Below are 27,349 nucleotides of genomic sequence, written 5' to 3' on the forward strand. Positions count from 1 at the left end.
ACTAACGCGGCCAGATTATCGCCTGTCACGCCCGCCGGGGAGATGATGGAACCCCGGTGCCCCCCGATGCTTATACCTCCAGCCCACACTCCGACATTTGAGACATGAAAACAGGAGGAAAAGGTAAAGAGGGATAAAGACACTCACCAGGCCGCACAGGAGCTGTGATCCCGCCAGCCGTCCCGACTTGTCGACGAGGCTGCTCTAGTTCACGGTCCTCTAAATCTTCATTTCACTGCCTGCAGCGTAAACTGTGACATCTGCGACTAACATGATCATCTTGGGTACACCGGAGTATGGCACACTCAAGGCCGCAATCCAACCGCTGTAAAGAAGAAGGGTCAGGACCCTGATGACCGTTGCAGCACTATCGATCGAAGTCTGCAGCCGGCCCCCACCGTTTTTCTCCTACCACGATCTCCTCCTTCCCACTGGTTGGCCGATCCCTGGGCTGGAGTATCACCGACAGGGGTCACCATGAAAATGTCCTCCTACCTTGATCCGGTGGGAGGAGGGGTCGCAGGCAGACTAGGCCGCCCATCCCATGATCCCGCTGAGCCCTGCCACGTGTGGGGATTCCTCCCGGGAAAAAGTCTGCTGGGAGCTAGCAGACTCACCTGCCGCTAGGCCCAGAGCATCCTTGGAGTTACTTCCCCTGCGGCGCTGTGCTTGTGGGATGATGTCCGGACTGAGCTGGACTGGTGTGCAAGAACGACGGGCCCAGCAAGTCTTGTCCACCACCGATGTGTTGCGAGGCTCGACTTGGGCCTCCAGGTAGCCAGGACCCCCGGGACACCGCAGCCGCTTGGAGCTGAGAAAGCAGGGAGTCGACAGAGGCCATAACCTTTCTCCTTTGATGCTGCTCCGAAAAGGCTGCAGCACCGGAAGAGGTGAGCATATAAGATTCCCAACCCATCCCACAAACTAACTGCTCACACCCTTACCTCTCCTATCCTACCTATGCGGCTCTAAGACATTAACCCCTTCGCTCCTATCTACGTCATGTAAGCCTCCCCTGATGCTGCTCCCTAGTACGGCATTGTCTGTTCACCCATCCAAATACCCAAGGAGAGCCTCCTTTGTTTGCTAATGTTGCAGAGCCTGTGAAGAGGGACAGCCCTGTTCAAATGCCCTCCAACATTGGAGAAAAGCAAAGCTAGGCCCCCACACTTTGGGTCCCTATAGCAACAGTATGGGCTGCTTCGTGTTACATATGTCTGTGTACAATCTGTAGTGTTGCTCAGGGGCGTAGCTAAAGGCTCATGGGCCCGGGTGCAAGAATTCAGCTTGGGCACCCCTACCACTCCCCAACACCACCATCATCATCAGACCCCTGCGCGTGCCTATGCCCAGACGCCTTGCCCAACAGCCCCGATAGTATAATGCCCCCACACAGTATAATGCACCATAACGTATAACGCCCCCCATAACAGCCCCATATAGTATAATGCTCCCCATACAGTATGATGCCCCCCATCTTATCAGCCCCCATACAGTATAATGGCCCAATATGTGCATAATAGAAAAATAGCATAATTACTTACCTATACCCGTTCCCACGTCGGGTGGAGGATCCTTTGCCTCCTCCGGTGTGTGCTATGAGTGACTCGGCACAGACAGGCGCGATGATGTCGCTACATCCCGCCTGCCTGCGTCGAGCCGCTCAGGGCACAGGGAATACTGGATCAAGGAGATGTCAGCTCCTTGCTCCAGGATTGAATGCAACCGGGACCTCGGTGAGTGACTCGCGACCTCCCAGAGGTCTTCACACGAACCCCCAGGGGGATGCGACCCACAGTGTAGGGATGTCACAATACCAAAATTTGGACTTTGATACCGATACTTCGTTTACTTTGTGAACAGTAATGAAAAAAAAAATGTTCTTTCGTTTTCGGATGTGAGGCGCGAGGTGTGATGCTGAATTTTGAATGTGCCTCACATTAATAGTAATTAACCCCATCATTTTTCTCAGTCATAATGGGTTAATGTGTGAGGTACATGATGGGGTTAATTACTATTAGGCCGGGTTTACACGAGCGTGTGAGTTTTGCGTGCGCAAAAGGCACGTAACAGCTCCGTGTGTCATCAGCATATTTTCGCGCAGCCGCCATCATTATGACACTCATTTTGGATGTTTGTAAACAGAAAAGCACGTGGTGCTTTTCTGTTTTCATTCATCCTTTACAGTGCTGTAGCGCGAATCACGCTTGTCCCACGGAAGTGCTCCCGTGTGACATGCGTGGTTTTCACGCACCCATTGACTTCAATGGGTGCGTGATGCGCAAACAGCGCACAAATATAGGACATGTCGTGCGTTTCACGCAGCGGACATACGCTGCGTGAAAATCATGCACCTGTCTGCACTGCCCCATAGATTAATATAGGTCCCTGCGACATGCGTGAAAATCACGCGCGTCGCACGGACGTATAACACGCTCGTGTAAATGAGCCCTGAATGTGAGGAACATGGAGGTTAAATTTATCATCGCACTTCGTGCCCCATAATAAGTGATAGAAAGCAGTTTTTATTTTTATTTTTTTACAGCGCACACATCATAAATGATGCAAAAAAAATGTTGTGCAGGTTATTACGGCCGCGCCAATACTGATTATGTGTATGTTTTATGTATTGAGACTTATTTTAATGTTTATTATAAAAAAGGTGAATGTGTATTTTTTTTATTTAACATTACTTTGTTTTTACTTTATTTTTAAACTTTAGTGTACTGACATATATCAGATATATGCCAGTACATTAGCCTGTGGACGGATAGCACACAGGCAGTTGTTAGGACATACCTAAGTATGCCCTAACAACAGGAAATATGGTAAGACAGCCCTGGGGTCCTTCAATAGACCCTGGGCTGTCTGCCCATATATGGTATGGCCCTCGATCGCGTCACAGGAATTCCCTGTGACACGATCGAGGGGCATCCCCCCCTTCTCATTTTCCCCTGAATGCTGCAGTCAGCTTTGATCGCAGCATTCAGGGGAATAGTGGTGGAGATGAGTGGTTTCTCTGATCTCCGCCGTTATAGAGCGGGGCTGCGGCTGTGTGATACAGCGATTGCCCCGCTCCTGACAGGAAGTGCGCGCGCGGTCAGCATGAGGTGATGCTGCACTAATGAGCGGCGGTTCAGGCACTGAAGACAGAACATGGGGGTGTTTTGTAGCGCGCCCGCCATGTTCTGTCTTCAGTGCCGCAGATCATTAGTGCAGCGCCGGCAGCATCACATCATTCTGACCCCGCGCACTTGTTATCAGGACTCAGGAGCGCGGCAATGACTGTATTACACAGCCGTAGCCCCGCTCTCATACACTCATGTGTACTATACTGTATTGTGTTGGATTGTGCAGTTTGCGGTGGAGAGAGGAGGGGGGCTGTGATTTAACGGGCCCCCCTCTCCACCGCAAACAGCACAATACAACACAATACATTACAAGACATTACATTACATTACAACACAAGACATTACATCACAATACATTACATTCCAGACAGCTTACCTGGAGTCCTCCGCACCGACTCTTCCATTCCATTGTCTGGAAGCCGTGTCACGTGACAACACGGTCACAGGGTACACTAAGTGTACCCTGTGACCGTAACCAGGAAGTGCCGGCTTGGCACAGAAGATTTCTTTAGGAAGCCTGCTGTATGGCAACGGGGGCCCGTGGGCCCCCCAGGCTTAGGGGCCCGGTCTCAAGTGCGACTGCTGCGACCCCTATAGCTACGCCACTGGTGTTGCTAACTGTTAAAAAAATAATTCTGACAATTTCAGAAAATATGGTTTTGCTTGTAATTCTATAGCTAGGATATTCACAAAACAGGACATGTACTAAAAAAACATCTCCAGCAAGGAGATAAAATGAATTTTCTTCCAAAATTCCTCGGGGCCCTCTTTCAATTTGCCTATTCATCAAAAAAGAAAAACGTACACAGAAAGCCACACTTCATTGCTAGCAGTCAGCGGCTAGATTCCTCTCTTGACCACTGGGGCCTGAAGGAATCTCTAAAGAATTATGTTGGGAATCTGGTTTTTGGCAGTTTCCCTTTAATTAACCTTATTAGTACCTATAAGCTCTAATTATCTGTGTCATACACATTGTACAAAATTATTGAAAACTTTTTTCATATTGAAAGGATCAATTTGAATCCTTTTCAATTGTAAATCAATTTCAATGTCAATTTTCCCAGGACTAATACTTCATAATGTATAATATCTGACATTTTCTTTTTCTGTTTTCACAAGGAATATCAGTTTCAAATTATTCCAGCACTGTGCGAAATTATCACACATTTCTGCATAAGCGCTTAAGGCTCATACAAAATGCATGAGAATTATGTGACATTGTAATTCCGGTTCTATTATTCACTGTGCAAATATCAAAATCAAACCTTCGCTTCCTTCCTGACATTCACACTAATTGGACCCATTAAAATGAATCCTTCTCTGGCAAATTACCTCTCAGTACATTTCTGAACACATTTTGCATATGTAACTTCACGACTAAAAGGGAACTTATATACTCTGTAAAGTAAAATTAAAAAGTCCTTCGGCAGTGTCAGGACTAGATCAAGTGTGAGACTGAACCCAGCGGAAATAGCATCATGCAAGGGGCAAAGGGTTGAGGCACTCATATTCAGCGGTCGGACTGCTTGCCTACGTAGACCAAAGAGTCAAGAATGGAAGTTGGAGGGGGAGAAGGAGGATACTGACTGAGTTACAGGGAGTCATTGTCAGTCTGAGGCTCGCAGACCTAAGGGTCCTTTTACAAATAGCAAAAATGAGCGCCGACAATCAGAGTTCCTGGACCCCAATGCAAAATCTATAACAGGAGCCCTACCTACGAAATATCATTTCTAATACTGGTGTCTTCCTATGCGGTGGAGCGGCTTTTGGACCCCCTCAGGCTCCAGGGCCCGGCTGCTACCTCTGAACTCCCTATATGCTACGCACCTGCTGATGATACAGCGAGTCATTAATGTTTGAAACACATACAAGGCAGCACATCCAGGTAAAAAGGGGAATTTATTCACCCAACAATGCAATGTTTCAGTCCCTGTGGTATTCTCTCTTTTTTTTATTAATGTTTGAAAGACATGCACTTATATGTAACAACAATCGTATGTTTTTTCGCAGGTTTGACTAGCAGATACCTGTTTACATTGGAAAATATGCCAACAATCGATAATTTTAAAAGCCATCATAAAAGATTCGATCAATGACAGGCAAGCAAATTCTCGCTGATTGTGCAATTGCTGAACATTTTTAAACTAGCCAATGATTGCAACCTTTTACCTGATTTTACAATATATTACATAATAATAGCGCCATGTGAATGGCCCGTACTTGGCCAATTACACTCAGTTTGAACTTACGCCCCAAAATGGCATCCACTTTTTACCCATGTTGGGGTGTATTTACACATGCTGGTTTTGTGATGTTTTTTGTCACAATCAACACAAAATCCTGGCCAGTATTTTTGGATCGAAAAGGTGGCACATCTAGTGGCACCATGTAAAATTAGATAGATAGATAGATAGATAGATAGATAGATAGATAGATAGATAGATAGATAGATAGATAGATAGATAGATAGATAGATAGAATGCTCTTTAACCAGTTCCCGACCGCCCACTGTAAATTCGTGTCGGCGCTTGCTGGGCTCTGTACAGCGCCGACATGAATTCACGGTGAGTGTTAACAGAGCGATCGGATGTCTCAGAGTATAGCTGACACCCGAATCGTGCTGTTAACACCTGCCTCTGGTCCCAGAGACATGATCGGGACCTGATTGATTCAGCTCCCGATCATGTGACATCGCAGGGAATGTTTGTTGTAGCAACAAACTGGAAAGTTTATTGTAGCAATAAACTTTCCCGGGGACCAATTGCAGGTGTTAGCGTTGGTTGTCATGGCAACCGGAGGCCGTACTATGGCCTCCGGGTCTGCCATGTACGGAAGCCTTTGAGGACCAGCCGGATGCTGGTCCTCGTAGGCTTCCTGTCAGTGTGACTCTCAGCATTACACTGACAGTTTATAATACATTACACAACATAGGTGCATTTACTCATAACCATTGTGATCCCATTCCTCCTCCTATACATTTGGAGATATACCGTTTTTTCGATTTGTAGTCTGTTTTAACAATGTATTTTGTATTGTCCAATAAAATTTGTACTTTTCTATGCCTTTGCCAATTTATATTTCTATAGTACTTGACTCCATTTTCTCTTGTGCTTTATTATATAATACCACCATTGTTGCCCTGCCTTATAACTAAACACTGTCATTTCATGTACTGTTTGTACATTTTGTTTTTATGGGTGTAATTTTTAAATAGTCTTGATCAACTGTGTTGTTTGTCTTTGATAAAAGATTTTTGTATTTTTCTATCAAATGATTGATGTGGTCTTATTGTAGCATTCAAGGGAGGTTTTTTGGTGTTTATGCTATATATGGGTTCCCATATGCTTATTGATATATATTGATTATATGACCTTTAAATAATAGGTATTCTTTCTCGGTTTCATTTTTCCAATTTCAGCCTGCAAAGAATTTTATTTTCAGTTTCCCATTACATTATATGGTACTTTAAATGGTGTCATTAGAAACTACAACTCCTCCTGCAAGAAATAAGCCCTCATACCACTCTGTTGACGGAAAAAGAAAAACGTTATGGTTCTTGGAACGCGGGGAGGGAAAAACTAAAATAAAAAAAGCAAAAAATGGATCGGTCCTGAAAGGGTTAATTAATTTCTAATGAAAAAAACATTTATAACCACATGTGGGGTATAGCCATGCTCGTGAAAAATTGCTTTACAAACGTTTTGGTGCTTTTTCTCCTTTATCCTTTGTGAAAATGAAAAAATTCAAAATTTTAGTGGAAAAAAGTTGACATTCATTTTTATGGCCTATTCTAATAAATTCTGCAAAAGACCTGTGGGATCTAAATGCTCACTATACACCCTGGAAAGATTCCTTAAGTGGTGTAGTTTCCCAAATGGGTCATTTTTGGGGTGTTTCCACTGTTTTGGTCCATCACGGGCTTTGCAAATGTGACATGACACCCAAAAACCATTCCAGCTGAATTTGAGCTCCAAAAGCCAAATATTGCTCATTCCCTTCTAAGCCCTGCCGTGGGTCAAAACAGCAGTTTATTACCACATATGGGGTATTGCCGTAATCCGGAAAAATTGCTTTACAAATGTTGGGGTTATTTTTTTCATTTATTCCTTGTAAAAATGAAACATGTCTATGTTTTTTCAGAAAAAGGTAGATTTTCATTTTCACGGTCTCATTCCACTAAATTCGGCAAAAAATCTGTGGAGACAAACTGCTAACTATACCCCTAGAAAAATTCCTTGAGGGGTGTAGTTTCCAAAATGGGGTTACTTTTGGGGAGTTTCCACTGTTTTAGTCCCTCCAGGGCGTTGCAAAAGCGACATGACACTGAAAACGAATGGAGCAAACTCTGCACTCAAAAATCTAAATGACGCTCCATCCCTTCTGAGCCCTAACGTGGGTCCAAACATCAGTTTAATACCGCATATGGGTTATTGCCGTAATCAGGAGAAATTGCTAAACAAATTGTGGGGTGCTTTTTATTCTTTATTCCTTGTAGATTTTCATTTTCGCAAACTAACTCCAATAAATATAGCAAAAGGCCTGTGGGGTCAAGATGCTATACCCCTAGATAAATTCCTTGTGGGGTGTAGTTTCTAAAATAGTGTCCCTTTTAGGGAGTTTCCACTGTTTTGGCACCACAAGACCTCTTCAAACCTGACATGGTGCCTAATATATATTCTAAAAAAAGGAGGCCCCTAAAATCCATTAGGTCCTCCTTTGCTTCTGAGGCCTGTGTTTCAGTCCATTAGCGCACTAGGGCCACATGTTGGATATTTCTAAAAACTGCAGAATCTGGGAAATAAATATTGTGTTGCGTTTCTCTGGTAAAACTTTCTGTGTTACAGAAATTTTTTTATTACAAATAAATTTCGGCAAGAAAAATAAATTTTTAAATGTCCCCTCTATTTTGCTTTAATTCCTGTGAAACGACTAAAGGGTTAAGAAACTTTCTGAATGCTGTTTTGAAAACTTTGAGGGGTGCAGTTTTTCAAATGGGGTGATTTATGGGGACTATCTAATAAATAAGGCCCTCAAAGCCACTTCAGAACTGAACTGGTCCTTAAAAAATAGCCTTTTGAAATGTTCTTGAAAATGTATGAAATTGTTGATAAGTTCGAAGCCTCGTAACGTCCTAGAAAAATAAAACAATGTTCAAAAAACAATGCCAACATAAAGTAGACATATGGGAAATGTTAACTAGTAACTATTTTGTGTGGTATTACTATCTGTTTTACAAGCAGATACATTTACATTTAGAAAAATGCTAATTATTGCTAATTTTCTCAAAATGTTGGTGTTTTTCACAAATAAATACTGTATTTATCGACCAAATTTTACCACAAAGATAAAGTATGATATGTCACGAGAAAATGATCTCAGAATCGCTTGAATAGGTAAAAGCATTCTAAAGTTATTAAAACATAAAATAACACATGTCAGATTTTAACAAATGGGGCTGGTCCTCAAGGCCAAAATAGGCTCAGTCCTGAAGGGGTTAAATGAATTAAGTAATAACCATAAATATAATGCTATATTATAAACTGAGGACAGACTATTATTGATAAATTTAGAAGTTTTCTTTTTCATTCATGACATTGCAGAGGGTTTACAGTTTAAAATTTTTTGCAGATGATTCTAAGCTCTGTAACGTAATCAACACAGAAGAGGATAATAAAATATTACAGAGGGATTTGGGGAAGCTGGAGGCTTGGGTGGAGAAATGTCAATTGATGTTTAACCCCTCGGAGACGCAGCCAATTTTTGAATTAAATTTTTGTTTTTTCCTGCCCGATTTCCAAAAGCCATAACCTTTTAATTTTTCGATTGACATAGCTGTATAGGTGTATAATGTTTTTTTGAAGGACAAGTTATAGTTTTTCACAGCATTATTTAATGTGTCATATAATGTACTGGGAAACTGGAAAAAATATATTTGTGGGGTGAAATGGGCAAAAAAGAGTGATTGCACCTTTAATTTTTGGGTTTAGTATTTACGATGTACATTGTGTGGTAATAACGACATGTTGTCTTTATTTTTTAAAAATGTATAGACATTTTTTATGTTTTACCACTTTTACAAAGAAAAAAGTATTTGTTAAAAAAAAAAATTTGTGATGACACATTCTGAGAGCCATATTTTTTTTTATTTTTCTGTCAATTTAGGGATGTGATGGCTTATCGTTATTGACTGCAGCATCTAAGTGGTTAACTGGGCGGAATCAAAGTGATCTTTGAGTCTGACCATTGCAGTGGGGTATTGGCTGTAACATACAGTCGACACCCGCTCAGTATGAGGATCCATACTTCCCCTTGGTGTCTGTCACATACAGTTACTGTACATGACATGTTGCCAAGGGATTAAAGGGGTTTTCCGAGTGCCTCAATACTCATCATTCAGATGACATATCTCCTTGATTCTATGTCATATACCACTGAGGCCAGTTATTGGCTGTAGCAATCACGTGGGTATATGGGCACATCATCGCTCCAGCCATGTAAAAAAACAGCAGCAGGGGGTGCCGGAGCGGCTGCGCTAAAGTGCTGGAGGATCTATCAAATAAGTAATGTCTCTGTTTTTCTTTTATTGCATCCCCCCTTGGCTAGATTTTTTTATGAACTCGGAGAACCCCTTAAATGTGGATACGTTGGGCCAAGAAAATAAATTCTACAAAAATGTATTAGATAGTAAAAGAACTGCCACTGAAAAAACAGTTGCTGCCAAGACAAATAAAATCATAGGATGCATCAAATGAGGCAAAGATGCTCATGAAATTTTTGTTTCATATAAATGACTAGTTAGACCACATATGGAATATTGTGTACAATTATTGTATAAGAAGGACATAGCTGGACTAGAGAGGGTGCAAAGGAGGGTGACTAATATAGTTAAGGGAATGAGCGGATTATAGTACCAAGAAAAATCATCAAACTTGGGGTTATTTAGTTTAGAAAAAATAAATTTTAGGGACAATCTAGTTACATGCATGTACAAATATATAATAGGACAGTACAAAGATCTTTCTAATGAACTTTTTACACCTAGGCCCGTAACAAGGACAAGGGGCATCCTCTACGTCTAGAGGAATAAAAGTTTCACCATCATCACAGATAAGGATTCTTTACTGTGAAAGAAGTGAAACTATAGAACTCTCTGCCACAGGATGTTGTGATGGTTGACTCTTTGAACAAGTTAGGCCTAGATGCCTTTTTTAAAGATATAATAATACATGTTACGGTACTAGATCTCTGGATTCAGGACGTTGATCCAGGGGTTTATTGTGTTTGCCATAATTGGAGTCAGAAATAATTCCCCCCCCTAATGTGAACAATTGGCACCCACCTCGTGGGGGTTTTGTCTTCCTCTGGATCAACACTGTAGATTTAGAGGTTGACTTGATGGATGTGTCTTTTTTTTAACGTTATTAACTATAAAACTATAAAACAAAAAAATATTTCCACTCAATATATGTCAAACCTAGGTCTTAGGATACAAGCTTTACCAGCCCTAAGAGGTCATACAGTCACCATGGCTACGCAGCAGTAAAATAGGAACTGTAACTTTTCTGTAAATCTATATTAGCCATACCACCGTAATGCTATATAATTGTTCTGAGTGACTTTGAAATTATCACATTACGTGAAAAAATTAGCCGCCTTCTTTTGACATGCTGTTTAATTCATTTAACAGTAAATAATGTTTGCCTAGAACTGTAATGCACTGTGCAGACCAAATCTCACAGGGATCCCCACTATGTATTTGACACATGTTAATAAGAAATTTCTGAGCATTCACCGGTGTTTATCTACAACCAGGATATTACAGTCCCAAATCAGTTTTGTCAAAACAAATTTAAGCCTTTAACACATCTTCTAGGATTCTGTGGACCTGCTTGTCTGTTCACTAGTGAGCTGGTTCAGGAAATATACCAGATGTTCTTAACGTTATGTCCAATGTCCAACAAAAACGAATTCACTCCAAACATTCATAGTAGCTGCCCCATTAGCTTCTTAGACCTGCCAGTTCCTTGGTTTAAGAGCAGAACACCAGATCCCCTATTATTGAGTCTCCTGTGCCTCAGTATATGTGGTAATTATCAGATAAAGCTTATGCTCTTCGGTGGTTCTGATGGTTGCATTTTATATCTCTACTATGATAGCAGTGACTTATGTGGAAGATTTAAAGAGGCTCTGTCACCAGATTATCAAATCCCTATCTCCTATTGCATGTGATCGGCGCTGCAATGTAGATAACAGTAACGGTTTTTGTTTTTTTTAAAAACGATAATTTTTGGCCAAGTTATGAGCAATTTTATATTTATGCAAATGAGCCTTTCTAATGGACAACTGGGCGTGTTTTCTCTTATTTCCAACTGGGCGTGTATTGTGTTTGTAAGATCTGGGCGTGTTTACTTGTTTTACTAGCTGGGCGTTGTGAATAGAAGTGTTTGTCAGCATCATATGTCCGCATCATTCACTTCTATTCACAACGCCCAGCTAGTAAAACAAGTAAACACGCCCAGATGTTACAAACACAATACACGCCCAGTTGGAAATAAGAGAAAACACGCCCAGTTGTCCATTAGAAAGGCTCATTTGCATAAATATAAAATTGCTCATAACTTGGCCAAAAATAATCGTTTTTAAAAAAAAACAAACGTTACTGTTATCTACATTGCAGCGCCGATCGATTTGATAATCTGGTGACAGAGCCTCTTTAAGACCTCTAAAGCTGCTTTTAGTCTGTTTGTGACATCTTTAAAATATAGCCATATTAAACTTAAATAAGTAATCGCAATTTTCTATTATACTTTCATCGGAATTGCTCATTTTAGTGTGCGTGACCGAATAATACATCTGATAATATCATTACAATCTATAGCAGTCCGTTACTATTAGTTTGAATGTAAAGACAAAGACTATAAAAGATATTGTGCATATTGATCATCAAAGCTTCTTATCAATAGGCTAAATGTTCAAGATATGGCTAAATAGATAAAAAGTAGTATAAATTGAAGAATAACTAGGTAAACTCTGGCCAAATAAATGAATCCTGAAGTTTTCATGAAATTCGTACATTAGGGTCAATCAAAGTTTTCCTGTTTTGCTTTTATAATGCCCCAGTATTATCTGGTTCTCAGGTGTGGCTTACAGAAAATTGATATACCATACCATCTTTATACTGGACCACACCGTGTAACTTGGTTTAGTCATTAATATTATTTTCTTCTATGTAAAGTGCATATGAATTTAGTTAATTTTGCAATAATTAGAATAATATAGGTGGAAACAAATGTTGGCATATGTTATTAATTCATACCTGCTTTGGTAGTCACTTTTAGAAGATAGCCATCAAGGTCAATGTGAAATTGAGGTGTTTCATATGGAAGCGAAATGCGTGTTCCATTCCATTTTACTGTGAGATGCTGCTGAAGACTAATAGTGCTACCTTCCATAACCAGGTCCACTGTCTTTGTCCATGAGAAAGAATGTGTCCGCCGAGCATCATTTTTTACTAGCACTTCGAAAGATGAGGTAGAAGATGAGCAGTCCCTGGTCAAAACATACTGACAAGTTCCTTGAAAGTTGAATGTTCGTCCATCGAAGGTATTGTAGTGGGGATCTCCAAATACAGTACATACTCCAGGTTCTGCATTCAAGGTAAATTTTGTAATTAATGCATATATGTTAAGTGTAAAGCAAAGGTGGCTATATATATAATGATAATTGCTAATGATTTCATATAAGAATCTGCACAAGAACAATATTTTAGCCTTTTTAACAGCTAGTCAATTTTAGTTTTCTAAACCAACAGTGAAAAATATTGGAATGCTAAACGGATCAATGCAAATTGCCCACTTAAGAGAGAACAACTTAGAACACCTCCAGTCATACTTTTTTCTGCAATGGTGGCCTATGGACAAATACAACTGCATACCATATATTTGCATTAGTCCGAGTTCTACATTTGTCACATACACTGGGAGGTTTTCCTGGCATATGCACAGTACGTAAAGAAAAAAAAGTGTAAACAGAGCATAACATTGAATTAATAAACCATGGAATGTAGCTGCATCCTTTTCATATGTTTATGCACAAAGTATAGGATTGAATATCGAGTCACTTAGTAAATTTCGCAAAAACTTATTTTATTCAACGATCATGGTCTGTTAGATGTGGAACAAGCCGGCTTCTTCCACATCTAACAGACCATGATCGTTAAATAAAATGAGTTTTTGATAAATTCGGTGAATGCCTCAATATTTTTTACCTTTGAAGATTTAAGAATTTGCGCTGTTCCGGATGATGAGCACCCCGTGAGCAATTATATCAACTGAGTCAGACAGAAAACTGAACTCCGTGCAGGTGCAGTGCCGTGTCTGAATTGTAACAGTGCCAGCCTTTTTCCCATCTATTTTTTAAGTATAGGATTGAGTTTGCTAGCTCAGGCTGTACAGGCCAATAGGGTCAGTAGGGCCTCTCCAGTAGTGACAAGTGATGTGCCCTGTGCGACCGCACAAGTCGTACACCCCTAATGCTGGCATCCAGTGAGCCTATGAAGGCTGTCAGTGAGAAAGTACGTGCTGGGGTCAACACCAATGTGAGAGCAGCGTAACAAGGACTGATTGGCTTTAGTTTAATGCTTTTGGCAATAAGATTGCATAACTATAAAATAATGGAAAAGTAAAATTGAACTTACTCACTTTCAGTGCAAATTGGACAGCATCCCTTTCTATTGAGTATTTTCCCCTGTAATACAGAGATGAATGGAGGATATTTATACATAATTATAGTCAGCATCTATTGATCTTTATTTTTTTTTTAATTTTCTCTTAAAATACAACTTCACAAAAATAAAATAAGACATATAAATATTACTGCACAGCCTTTAAAGCTATCAGAGACACTATGTGATACCACAATGTAAAACACATATGGTGCATAGTTAGCATGCCATTAAGACAAGCCTGCAGCATTTATAAAGCACATTTTCATCATAGTTGGAAAGACTTGACATTTCCAAAACAAATCTTTAAATATGTTAGCATCTGCATCCCTCGCAGGTCCTCCATTTTTACTGGTGCAAATTGATTTATAATTTAATTTGATAATATAGTCTATCGTTATTATTATTATAAATAATACAAAGTTCAGTATAATGAACATTTAAAGTGTACCTAACTTTTCAGGTGACGTTTCAGAATAAGCTGATTTATATGTGTACCTGAGGAATAACATTATGTCTGCTTATTCTATGACTTGTATATGGCATTATTAAGCAGTTTTCCCTCTAATTGTCAGTTTACTCTGAGTTAGTGGGTGGAAGCTAATTGCTATCATATCTTCTATACACTGCACACAGAGAAGAGGGGAATCCTGCTCTCCTGCTCCCCTATCTCTATCTATGGCATATATAGCAGCTGCAGAAGCAGCATGGAGGATATTATTCAGCAATAATAAGCAGTGTAGCTGTGAATCTAGCACTGGGCTTATTCAGACTTTCACGCGCCTCGCACGGACCTATGTTAGTCAATGGGGCCGTTCAGCACTTCCGTGTGACGCGGGTGATTCGCGCAACAGCATTAAAAAGTATGAATGAAAACAGAAAAGCACCACGTGCTTTTCTGTTTACAAACATACAAATAGAGTGCCATAATGATGGCGGCTGCGCAAAAATCAGGAAGCCACGCATCATATGGTGATGACACATGGAGCTGTTAAGTACCTTTTGTGCGCGCAAAACGCACACGCTCATGTAAATCCGGCCTTACTCTTACCAGAAGCTTGTGTCTCTTCTCTGCTCCCCTCTCCCTAGACTTACATGGACAATGTCTGTGTCTTTCTTTGCTCCTGCTCCTTCCTCCTGCTCCCCCTCACGTCTCTTCTTTGATTTCCATAAAAAGCAGTGTTTGTGTCTCTCACTCTTCTCCCTCCTCCCCTCTCCTCATCATAGACTTCTATGGGCAGCAGCACTTGAGTCTCTCTCTCTCTGCTCCCCCCTTCTGCTCCCCTTCCCCTTTCCATAGACTTGTATCTGCAGGCTGTGAAGATACTACAGTGTGCTTTGGCAGAGATACCCCTTACTTCCTGCAGTTCGTCTCATCTGATTGTGACTGACAACATGGTGTGCACAGCAGATAACAGGAAGAAAGACATTTAGTGGCAGTAACTTTGTACAGAATATGCATGGACAAAACAATTCAAGCTTAACAGAAAGTAAATTACAAAGTTTATATATATCAGGTATACTATTAGATTAGCATAAGTTGTTTTAAAAGTGTCCATTTAAAGTCGGTCAGGCTATGCATTTGGTCAGTCTATACATTATGGAAACTTTAAAATTTATTTCTCTAATTTTCCAATTAAATCACATCAAAGCCAATTTAGGGAAAAAATGAAATTAATTCAATTTCATGCTGATTTTCTATGAAATGTATATCTCTATGATAACTATGTTCATTGTTCCTGCACTGTGACATCACTTTGAAAGTTATTCCTTTGCTGTGACATTACTATCTTTATTATCCCTGTGCAGAGATATCAATGTTTGCGTTCATTATCCAGGTTCTGTGATATAACTGTAAGAATTATTCCTGTGCAGTGACATCATTGTGCAATGGCTGTAAATATCTGAGGTCCAGAGGTTGCAGGTGCACATGAGAACTGATCTATCTAGTCTATGTAATCTTTTCCAATTCCAAACATACTGAAATCTGGGCATGTAGTCTTTCACTAGATCTCCAAATCTGAGTTGATTTTTAGCATAAATGAAACTTTGCAATTAAATTCAACTGCCTGGAACCCTATGAGTCCTCATAAGACCATCTTGTAACGACCCATATTTTACGCATATGGCGAAATGAGAATATTAATGATAGAACAATCCACCTTGAACAATTTAAGATAAAATCTTAATTGAAACTATATATAGGGTATTCAGATGTGCAAACAACAAATGTGATTCTGGCGACCAAAGAGTAGGTGATGGCAGCCCTGGAACCAGTGTTGATCATGGATTGTTGGAAAATAAGAGAATACTTTTGTCATTAGTAGATCTGTATGTGGTTATGATGGATTGTACATGTGACCTACAGTAAGTTGTCTTAGTCTTGGTTAACTCGCTTCCAGAATATCTATATAACCTGTAGGATGTTACTGGTTGCAAATTTATCAAACTCATTTCTGCAGATTAAAATGGAGACACAGCAACCAATCAGATAACTGCATCTATCTCCTAACCTGCCACAGAATAATCATAACTGAAACCTGATTGGTCTCTGTCTACAACACCACCATTTTTTGCTGGCACTAATTTTTTTAAGTATTGGCCTTCACTTCTCAAATAATCATGAAAAATGTTTTACAAGCTGTCACTATTGAGTCCACACATTTCAGCAGTAAAAGATATACAAATAATACATCATTTTCCAAGTTATTATTTAGCAATAATGTCCCTTTAATGTTCTAAATGTCATTCTGGCTTTGAAGATTACGTTTATACAGCAATAAATGCAGTAATTGCCAAGAGTACCCATGCCACGAGTTCAAATGAGGATGGAATCTATGACCAACACCACTGGTTCATTGAACACTGTGTACACTGGCACGGATTTCGGTGTTTATCTCAAGAATAAGGTAGCCTATTATATTTTACATGTGTTGCAAATAGTCACTCAAAGGAATCCCTTAGGAGCATGATAAGTGATATAATCCAATTTTTTCCTTAAGACTCTCTCTAATCAGACCATGTTTTATTCTTCTACGTTTTATGAGCCTTTTGGTTTTATGTCTGAAAATATTTCAGGCAAGACTAATTAGACTTTTGTTTGGTTGTGCAACAGAAACAGCTGTTGTTTTTTTGTGCCTCATTTGGCACCAATGTTAAGAAGGCAACTTTAGAATAGTAATAAAGTACAGATGTGTATGGAATGAAATGCTTTCTACACCACATATTCAACTAACCTTGGCAGTATTTATATCCAACCTGAGATTTGCACTCTCAAAATCGCCAAGATCAAATCTGCCAGTCATTCATCATTTACCATAGAAGAACCCCCACCCTTATTTTTCTCAACAGTATAGTCAATGACTAATAAGTGATAGCTTTCCATCTTTTCCTGTGAATGTTTCCAATCAGCCTGTGTCTTTTTATGAGGTTTCCAGTATAAGTCTGAAGTGGTTGAGAGCAATAGAAAGAATGGAAATCTGCTATTAATGGACCAAAAACATTCCGTGCGTGTTTCTTTTGAGCTTAATAGAATTTAATTAAATGGGTTACCTTTTCGCTCCTATAATATTTAATCATTCTGACCTGGGTATAGAATAGACCTTTTTTGAAAAAAATACATAATTATCCACTTTATACCTTACAAAATATGTAACGATATGTTTTACTATGTAACAGTCACGAGTTCTCATGATTCCTTCTTGAGAATACTACAACAAAACTTAAAGGGCAAGTCAAACATAAGAAATTGGAGGCCAAGTCTTTGGAGATCAGAAGAGGGAAATGGTGACCTGGAATGTAACTCTCACCATAAATACCACTCCTTATTACTTCTTTTTAGAAAATTACAGAAAGTATCGGCATAGTACAAAATAAAATTATCGAAGGTCCGCTGTTAACTTATACATAACATGTGCTTGTCCCCTTGTATCTGCATCCAAATCTATGCCAATATCATCTCACACACGTCAAGGACATTAATACATTTTAATAGGATAACTGTGAATAACCCAGAATTAGCCATAGCAGCAAATGGGGATTTATTCTGCTGGACATTTGGGGTTTACTACTGTGTTAGAACTCTGGCCCATTGAAGGATCATCTGATACTCTGGTGGGCCCATCTAACTTTGATTACAGGACCTGCAAGTGCAAGGACTTTATAACTTGGGAGACTCGAAACTAATTAAGCTGGTTCAGAGCAGAGTAAAAAAAAAATACATCTATCTCAATGAGAGATTTAACTGCATGTTTTTAATAAAATTCCACTAAAATACTTACTTGGGGGCAGCTGTTGACTGGAATGCATTGCTTCTTGCGACACTCTGTCTTGCCTTTCACACAAGAACAGATGGTGCAGTTGACAGAGGACCACATCTCTCCATCCTGCATAAAAAGCCAAAAAGTGTAGCCATCAGCTGGGGCTTTCAACAGCATGTGATCCCAGTCATGTATCAAACTACAGGCAAAAAAAAGATTTCATCCCCAGCGGGCTTGTATTATTGTATAACCTAAATTATGATTTATGAATAATGGGTCTTGCAGGTTTCCTTAAAGCAGAAGTAGCAGATTATCCTAAATAAGTCTGTGGTGTATTCTCATTTCTATTTATCTGGTGTAATTTATACAGGATATGAGTAAGTATACTCTCGCTCCTTTGTATTTTATAGAAAGCATGGATTATGATCATGAAAGAGCAATCATTGTCTACTTATGATAGTCTACATGCCTGCAAATAATATTATTAATAGTCAAGAAAAAGTTATAGAATTTTTTTTATATATATATATATATATATGTATATATGTATATATATATATATATATATATATATATATATATATATATATATATATATATATATATATATATATGTATGTAAATAAAGCTTGCTATTACTTTACCCATGTTCATGGCTTTGATTTTTAATATAAAGTCTATTATAACATTAGATCTTCACTAACATGTGGCGTGTCACTTATATTAACATTTACATGTTACAAATTATTATGATCATGATTATTAACGCTTACATATTACGCAGTGCTATGGATTTCACAAAAGAGAGAATAAAAACTTCAAATTTAAATTTCTGTTATTTAATTTTCGTTTTTCCATCGGTTCATTTCAAGGGCCATAACTTTTAGATTTTTCTGTCGACAGACGTGTGAGGGCTTGTTTTTTGTGGAACCATTTATTGTACCCTATAATGTACTAGGAAACGGTAAAAAATTATTTGTGGGATGGAATGTGCAAAAAATAGTGATTCCTCCATTGTTGTTTGGGTTTAGCTTCTACAGCGCTCACAAAGTGGTAAAAATTACATGTTAGCATTATTCTGCGGGTCAATATGATTACGTCAATACCAAATTTATATAGTTTTTTTTCTTGATGTACTACTTTTACAAAGAAAAAACTATTTGTTAAAAAAATAGTTGTGTCGCATTTTGAGAGCCATAACTTTTTTATTTTTCCGTTAAAGGCACAGTGTGAGGGCTTGTTTTTTGTGGGGTGAGCTGTAGCTTTTATTGCTACCGTTTTTGGGTATATATGACTTTTTTTATCACTTTTTATTCCATTTGAGGGGAGAGCGAGGTGATCAAAAAACAGCAATGCATGCATTGTGATATTTTTTTTCCTATGGGGTTCATGCCCCGGGTTAAATAATGTGATATTTTATTAGTTCAGACTTTTACAGACGTATTGATACCAATTATGTTTACTTTTTTTCATTGCTTACATAATTTTTTGAGAAAAATGGGAAAAATATTTATTTTAATCTTTTGGTTATTTTTTTATATTTTTTACATTTTTTTAAAGTGTAGCTAAAGGTTGGACAAACTTCTGACATGTCATAGTGACATGTCAGAAGTTTGGATTGGTGGGGGTCCGAGCACTGAGACTCCCACCAATCGCTAGAATGAAGCAGCTGAAATGCTCGTGTGAGCGCTCAGCCGCTTCGTGTCTGTTCGGTTTTTTCCGGAAATAAATATATCGGTGTACGAACTCAATAGAAAGTCTATGAGCCCGTACTCCGATACATTGGCTTTCCGGAAAATCCGAACATGCACGAAACAGCTGAGCGCTCACACAAGCATTTCAACTGCTTAGTTTTAGCGATTGGGTGGGGTCTCAGTGCTCGGACCCCCCCACCAATCCAAACTTCTGACATGTCTCTTTGACATGTCAGAAGTTTGTCAAACATTTAGCTACACTTTAAATATTTTTTAACTTTTTTGTAGGCGGGTTTCAGCTGTTTGAGCAAGCACACATAGGAGGTAACTGTACATCTAATGTTGCTAAATTGTCGAAACAAGATACACAGGTTTTGGTACATTGGTGTACCCCTGTATGGCTCCATATGTATCCGACAAAGAAAAAAGTGTGCACAGTTCACAATTGATATACACTATATGAAGAATTGAAGCTAATAAATAATTTCTGGAGTATGTCCACGTCCCCATTTATTTTAAATCATATTGACCATAATATAAGTTAGACTAAAAAATAATTGTAAACAGAAAATGAAATAACAATTAAGGAACCTTTACCCTGAATATCTTGTTTCCTGACTTGCAGACCTTGACTTCTTCAGCAGGCACATAGGAGACACACTCCTCACAGCAATGCTCCTGCCCATTGTTACATGTTCCAGCAGGAGAACACTTTTTTTGACACACTACAGTGGAGTCCTAAAAAAAACATGTTTACATTTTTAAATAAAGAATCCGACTACTTAAAAAAACAGAGGTGTAACATGTAGTTCCTAAGCCTTAATGCAAACTCTATCACAACACCCCCCATACACCACCCCACCACACTGGCATGTCTTGTATAGCACTACCATTGGGTGGGAGCAACTGCAACCCTTTCACATGCTATAGTTATGGCCTTGTCATGAAGCATCATACGAATAGTAACGGTGTTGTTCAGGATTAGAAAAAAGCACTGCTTTTTTTCCAGAAACAGCGCTACTCTTGCCATGGACTGCAGCTCATCTATAACCAATTAAGTGGGGGTGAGCTTCAATACCAAACACAGCCAATAGACAAGAGTGGCACTGTTTCTTTTGTGGGGAAAAAAAGGCCCTTTTTTTCTATTCCCACACTACCCCATTAACACTATAATTCATCACTTTATCACTTTGTGATCAATCAACTGATTATTAGAAGAAAATGTATCAAAACTAGTTCAAAAGAAAAGTGGAATAGTTTCCCATAGCAACCAACCAGGTTACTACTTTCATTTTCAAAAGGGCTTCTGAAAAATGAGAGACTGAACCTGATTGATTGCTATGGGCAACTACTCCACTTTTCCATTGCACTAGTTTTTATAAATCTTTCCCAATGTCCTATCTAAATATATTTTAGTCTGTGGCATTATTATCGCTTCGTTTTTCCAACAGTCAGAATCTTACAAGTGGACAGCTTTCTTGTTCCCACAAGAGTAAATATTCTTACTCATATCCTGTATAAATTACACTAGATAATTAGCAATGAGAATACACCACAGACTTTAATGGGATAATCTGTTACTTCTGCTTTAAGCAATCTGAAAAAAGGCCCTTATTCATAAGTTATAATTTGGGTTATACAATGACACAAGCCCGCTGGGGATGAAATGATTTTATTCCTGTAGTTTGATACTTGACTAGGAGCACATGCTGTTGAAAGCCCCAGCTGACGGCTGTTCCCCCAAGATCATTTCCTAAATAGGTCTGTTCTATCCCTGGGTGAGTAGGAAATTACGAGAGAACACCATATGGAGCTCAGCATCTATTCAATCGCACTTTAAAAAAGTTAGGGTTTGCCCACATTAAGTTCCGACTTTATGTTTGGAGCATATGCCTGAAAAATCTATGCGCCGGATGTAAAGCCCCAATATATGCCACTGTATATCATATAGTGGCATACGTCACCAACGGGATCCCATACAAAAGAAATATATATATATTTTCAGGTTGCCTCTGCACTGAAAGGGCATAGTTATCTACGCTGTTTAGTACAGTTTAAAAAAAGGGTATACCAGCGCATAGCCTCTAAATGTGTGCCAAAAGGACACTGTTTTGGCATGTGTCTTGTAAATGGGGCCTTATAAATGTTTTCGGTGTATGTGTCAGTAGCTTTATCAGTTCACGCCCCGAACGTAGCACAAAAACGCTATATGAACATGTTGGTATCATTATTTATATTTTTTTTGTTTCAGGAAATTATTACCTGTACTTCACATACAGTGATGAACTTAGCACTAACATGTTAATCTCATATGCCTTTTATCAAAACAGTCTAGCAGAAAAGTTGACCTTGATGCCCATAGCAACCAATCACGATGCAGCTTTCATTTTCCAGAGTAGTTTAAGAACTGAAAACTGCACCGTGACTGCTTGCTATAGGCAACATGACCAGTTTTCTGTTGGATAGTTTTAAGAAATAGAGCCCAATGAGTAACTATGGTACCAAAATAAAAGAAAATCCAATAAAATGAAAAAATGTACCAATATACTTACCTTCCTCACTCTCGCCTCTTTTTTAGCAGGATGTCGTCAGGACCCAGTGCAACAGCAGCCAGAAATAAACAAGATACGGGAGCGAGGAGGGTAAATATATCAGCTGGTCTGGAGTCTGAATATTTTTTCTTTATTATTACGTTTTCTAAATTAACTTAGAGGTCTGAATATATTTAGGGGGTCTAGTCTGGGATTTTATATTAATAGGGACATAGTCTAAGATCTTAAATTAGTATAGTGGGTCTGAATATATTTAGGCGGTCTGATATTTATATAGGGGTGTGATATCTCTCCTGTCCATGTAATTTTTACCGATCGGCTCCCCGTTCTGGTTCATAGAGTGAACACCATCTATAATATTCATATGCACTAATAGGGCATATCGACAGGGTTTTGTCTTCATGAGACAACCCCTTTGTTGCTTTTAGCAAATACCAAAAACAGCAAGATTATATGATAGGTGCTGAATAATCAGATATTCTACATATTATTTAACAGTTATGGAAAAGCATATAAAACTCAGTTATAAAGGTAGAGGAACTTCAGAAAGAAATTCCATAGTAATTGTTAACACAATATTTTTATGACTTAGCGTACACATAGCCTGTGCGGTAGCACTCAGTTACTATACGGTTTTGTATTATGGAGCCTTAGACACACTTTGTGCCCCCATTTTGTGCTCGCAATTCGGCACTGTATTACAGAGATATTCTTCCCTATAATCATTCCTTCAAAACGGACAATACCTCCATATTACGGCATCCAATACAACAGTCGAATGTGTTTTTTTTCTCTTGGATTCTGTATGAATCCTACAAATAAAACCTCTGTATCACTTTTGAAATCAAAGCCATATGGAGGTGCAGTAGGACACCTTAGACGTCTATAATTGCTTTATTATGGCTCCATGCATCTCTGAGCTTGCACAAAGCCATAATATGTCTGTGTGCATAAGCCCTTAATCAGAGGAACTTTCTATAAGATATCCCAGTTCAGTCTTGGGTTTCAGGTCTTGTGAAATTCTGCATTATATTGCAGCTCTGTACTGTAAGCCAGTGTTGGAATATTAGACTTTAGGGATCATCAGACGCTGGATTGAAGGGATTTTACTGTATAATATTATGTGGAAAAACTCTTTCTTTTTAAAAATAAATTTTTGTATTTATGATAATATGCCACTAGATTCCTCGGTTCCACCTAGAGTTTTGTCTCCCACAGTTTTGGCTTTAGCTATATCTGGACAAGTGACACATACAAGGAAAAGGCATCCAAAATGAAAGCTCATATTTGGCTGCAGGTGCATTACTTACCCTGCAGGTGCATGTCGTACAGCTGTCATACATAAAACTGGAATGATTGTCGTAGACGTCACTTCGAAATAGGCAACTGCCAGAAGGCAGGTCAAACACTTTTCTTTGGCCTAAGATGAGGCAATAAAATACATGGCATTGTAAATAACTGTAACCATATCAAAAAGCTTTTCTAAAACTATAAAAATGTGACCCACTTGAAACTTCAAAGAAAAAATATATATATTATTTTTTGGGGGGGGGGAATTTATTTCAATGTTTGTACGGTCTAAATTCATATCATCATTGGACCAGTCCTTCCTTCTATTTTATGAGATGGACACCCAATAGACGTAGGAAGGAAAATGTTACATGGGAAATCTTTCCTTCTTGACTGGTAGGATCTATTTCTTTCTCTTCTTAACCCCTTAAGGACGCAGCCTAGTTTGGGCCTTAAGGCTCAGAGCCCATTTTTCAAATCTGACATATTTCACTTTATGTGGTAATAACGTCGGAATGCTTAAACCTATCCAAGCGATTCTGAGATTGTTTTCTCGTGACACTTTGGGCTTCATGTTCGTGGTAAAATTTGGTCGATATATTCAGTCTTTATTTGTGAAAAATTGCAAAATTTAGAGAAAATTTACAAAAAATAGCATTTTTTAGAATTTAAATGCATCTGCTTGAAAAACAGACGGTTATACCACCCAAAATAGTTACTAGTTCACATTTCCCATATGTCTACTTTAGATTGGCATCGTTTTTTGAACATTATTTTATTTTTCTTGGACGTTACAAGGCTTAGAACATAAACAGAAATTTCTCATATTCTTAAGAAAATTTCAAAAGCCTTTTTTTGAAGGTGCCACTTCAGTTCTGAAGTGGATTTGAGGGGCCTATGTATTAGAAACCCCCATAAAACACCCCATTTTAAAAACTAGACCCCTCAAAGTATTCAAAACAGCATATAGAAAGTTTTTTAACCCTTCAGGCATTTCACAGGAATTAAAGCAAAGTGGAAATGAAATTTGCAAATTTCATTTTTTCTGCTGAATTTCAATTTTATTCAATTTTTTTTTAGTAACAGAGAAGGTTTTACCAGAGAAACACTACTAAATATGTATTGTCCAGATTCTGCAGTTTTTAGAAATGTCCCACATGTGGCCCTACTGCGCTCGTGGACTAAAACACAAGCCCTAGAAGCAAAGAAGCACCTAGTGCATTTTGAGGCCTCTTTTTTATTAGAATATATTTTAGGCAGCATGCCAGGTTTGAAGAGGCGTTGAGGTATCAAAACAATGGAAACCCACCAGAAGTAACCCCATTTTGGAAATTACACCCCTCAAGGAATTCATTTATGGTTTTTGTTATCATTTTGACCGCACAGTTTTTTCACAGCACCTATTTGAATTGGGCTGTGAAATGAAAAAAATTATATTTTTTCCAATAAGATGTCATTTTTGATAAAATTTTCTTATTTTCACAGGGAACAACATACCCCATTTTGTTGCCCAATTTGTCCTTAGTGCGGCAATACCCCATTTGTGGTGATAAACTGCCGTTTGGGCCCATGGGAGGGCTCAGACGGAAAGGAGCGCTATGTGTTTGTTGGAGTCCAGATTTTGCTGGATTGGTTTTCGGGTGCCATGTTGCATTTGCAGAGCCCCAGAGGTATCAAAGCAATGGAAACCCACCAGAAGTGACCCCATTTTGGAAACTACACCCCTCAAGGAATTCATTTATGGTTTTTGTTATCATTTTGACCGCACAGTTTTTTCACAGCACCTATTTGAATTGGGCTGTGAAATGAAAAAAATTATATTTTTTCCAATAAGATGTCATTTTTGATCAAAATTTCTTATTTTCACAAGGAACAACATACCCCATTTTGTTGCCCAATTTGTCCTTAGTGCGGCAATACCCCATTTGTGGTGATAAACTGCCCTTTGGGCCCATGGGAGGGCTCAGAAGGAAAGGACCACCATTTGGCCTACTGGTGCTAAGTCATGTGTGCAGAAGCCCCTGAGGTACCAGTACAGTTGAAACCCCCGAGAAGTGACCCCATTTTAAAAACTACACCCCTTAAGACATTCATCTAGAGGTGTAGTGAGCATTTTGACCCCACAGGTACTGTGTAAAAGATAATGCGCAGCAGATGGTGCAGTGTGAGATTTGCAATTTTATATATGTATATGCCATTTCAGTGTCCAATATAGTGTGCCCAGCATGCGCCACCGGAGATATACACCCCTTAAATTGTAATGTGGGTTCTCCTGGGTACGGCAATACCCTACATGTGGCTGTTATCAGCTGCCTGGGCACACAGCAGGGCTCAGAAGGGAAAGATGAGGGGGTAAGCTGTGCGGAGTGCATCAGGGTAAATTAAAAATCAAGGGATGTATGATACATTTTAAAACAATCTTTTATACAGAGCCCTGGTTTTTCGGGACACGTGTCACATTGGTATATTGTGTTCTTCCTTATCCCCCTCTTATAGCAGACTCTGCACCTCTTTTGACTCTTTCCCTTTCCACCGGTTTGGGGACCTTCTCCTGGAAAGTGTTGCCCTGGTACGATGCGTGTGGCCTCACTTCCAGAAGTACTGGGTGCCCCCCCTTCCTGGTCCCTAAAGATTAGATCTTGAAATTCCAGGAAAGTTCCCCTCTGGCCTGCACATCGACGTAGCACGTACGCATTGTACAAAGCCATCTGTATGATGTGCCCGGCCAGCTTCTTATACCACACCGCATGGCGCTGTAGGGCTTCAGGACTTGATTTGACAAGTCCATCCCTCCCATGTACCTATTGTAGTCCAGGATGCAGTCTGGTTTGGGGGTGGCCTTTCCTTCATATATCCTAAACCTGTAGGTATACCCTGAGGCACTCTCGCAGCTTATACATCTTCACGCCATACCTTGCCCTCTTACCCGGCAGGTACTGGCGGAATTGAACCCTCCCTTTAAAATGTACCAGGGACTCATCAATAGAAAAACACTTCTCGGGGGTGTATGCTTGGGAAAACCGGGCACTGGAACGGTCTAATAGGGGTCTCCGTTTATACAAACGGTCAAAACTGGGGTCATCTCGGGGTGGGCACGGCTCATTATCAGTATAATGTAAGAAGCGAAGTATTGCCTCATTTATTTATTTTTTTAGGTTCCAGTTCATTTCTGAAGTTGCTTTGAGGGGCCCATATATTAGAAACCCCTATCAAACACCCCATTTTAGAAACTAGACCCCTCAAAGTATTCACAACAGCATTTAGAAAGTTTATGAACCCTTTAGGTGTTTCACAGAAATTTAGAGCAAAGTAGAGGTGAAATTTACTCTTTTTATACCATTTTTTTTATAACACAAAAGGATTTATCAGAGAAACGCAACTCAATACTTATTGCCCAGATTCTGCAGTTTAGAGAAATATCCCACATGTGGCCCTCGGGCGGTAATGGACTGAAGCACCGGCCTCCGAAGCAAAGGAGCACCTAGCGGATTTTGAGCCCTCTTTTTTATTAGGCACCATGTCCGGTTTGAAGAGGTCTTGTGGTGCCAAAACATTGGAAACCCCCCAAAAGTGACCCCAATTTGGAAACTAGACCCCTTGAGGAATCCATTGTAGTTTTCATGGGGTGCATGCGGCTTTTCGATCAGTTTTTATTCCATTTTTAGGTGGCGTGGTGACTAATAAACAGCAATTCTACTAT

The 27,349-nt window shown here is 39.3% G+C and overlaps 1 protein-coding gene across 1 annotated transcript in view; it reads right to left on the reverse strand.

Annotated features, from left to right (window-relative positions):
- The window catches only part of BMPER (BMP binding endothelial regulator), a 280,540-nt gene that overhangs the window by 85,431 nt on the left and 167,760 nt on the right, over positions 1-27,349 (reverse strand). The window contains exons 8-12 of the mRNA XM_075826939.1: positions 23,670-23,779; positions 20,405-20,545; positions 18,135-18,239; positions 13,832-13,877; positions 12,448-12,777 (exon numbers count right to left, since the gene is read on the reverse strand). Of these exons, the coding sequence (XP_075683054.1) occupies positions 12,448-12,777; positions 13,832-13,877; positions 18,135-18,239; positions 20,405-20,545; positions 23,670-23,779 (732 nt within the window). The remainder of the gene's footprint in view (positions 1-12,447; positions 12,778-13,831; positions 13,878-18,134; positions 18,240-20,404; positions 20,546-23,669; positions 23,780-27,349) is intronic.

This window comes from Rhinoderma darwinii, chromosome 5 (assembly GCF_050947455.1).
Source record: "Rhinoderma darwinii isolate aRhiDar2 chromosome 5, aRhiDar2.hap1, whole genome shotgun sequence".
NCBI lineage: Eukaryota > Metazoa > Chordata > Amphibia > Anura > Rhinodermatidae > Rhinoderma > Rhinoderma darwinii.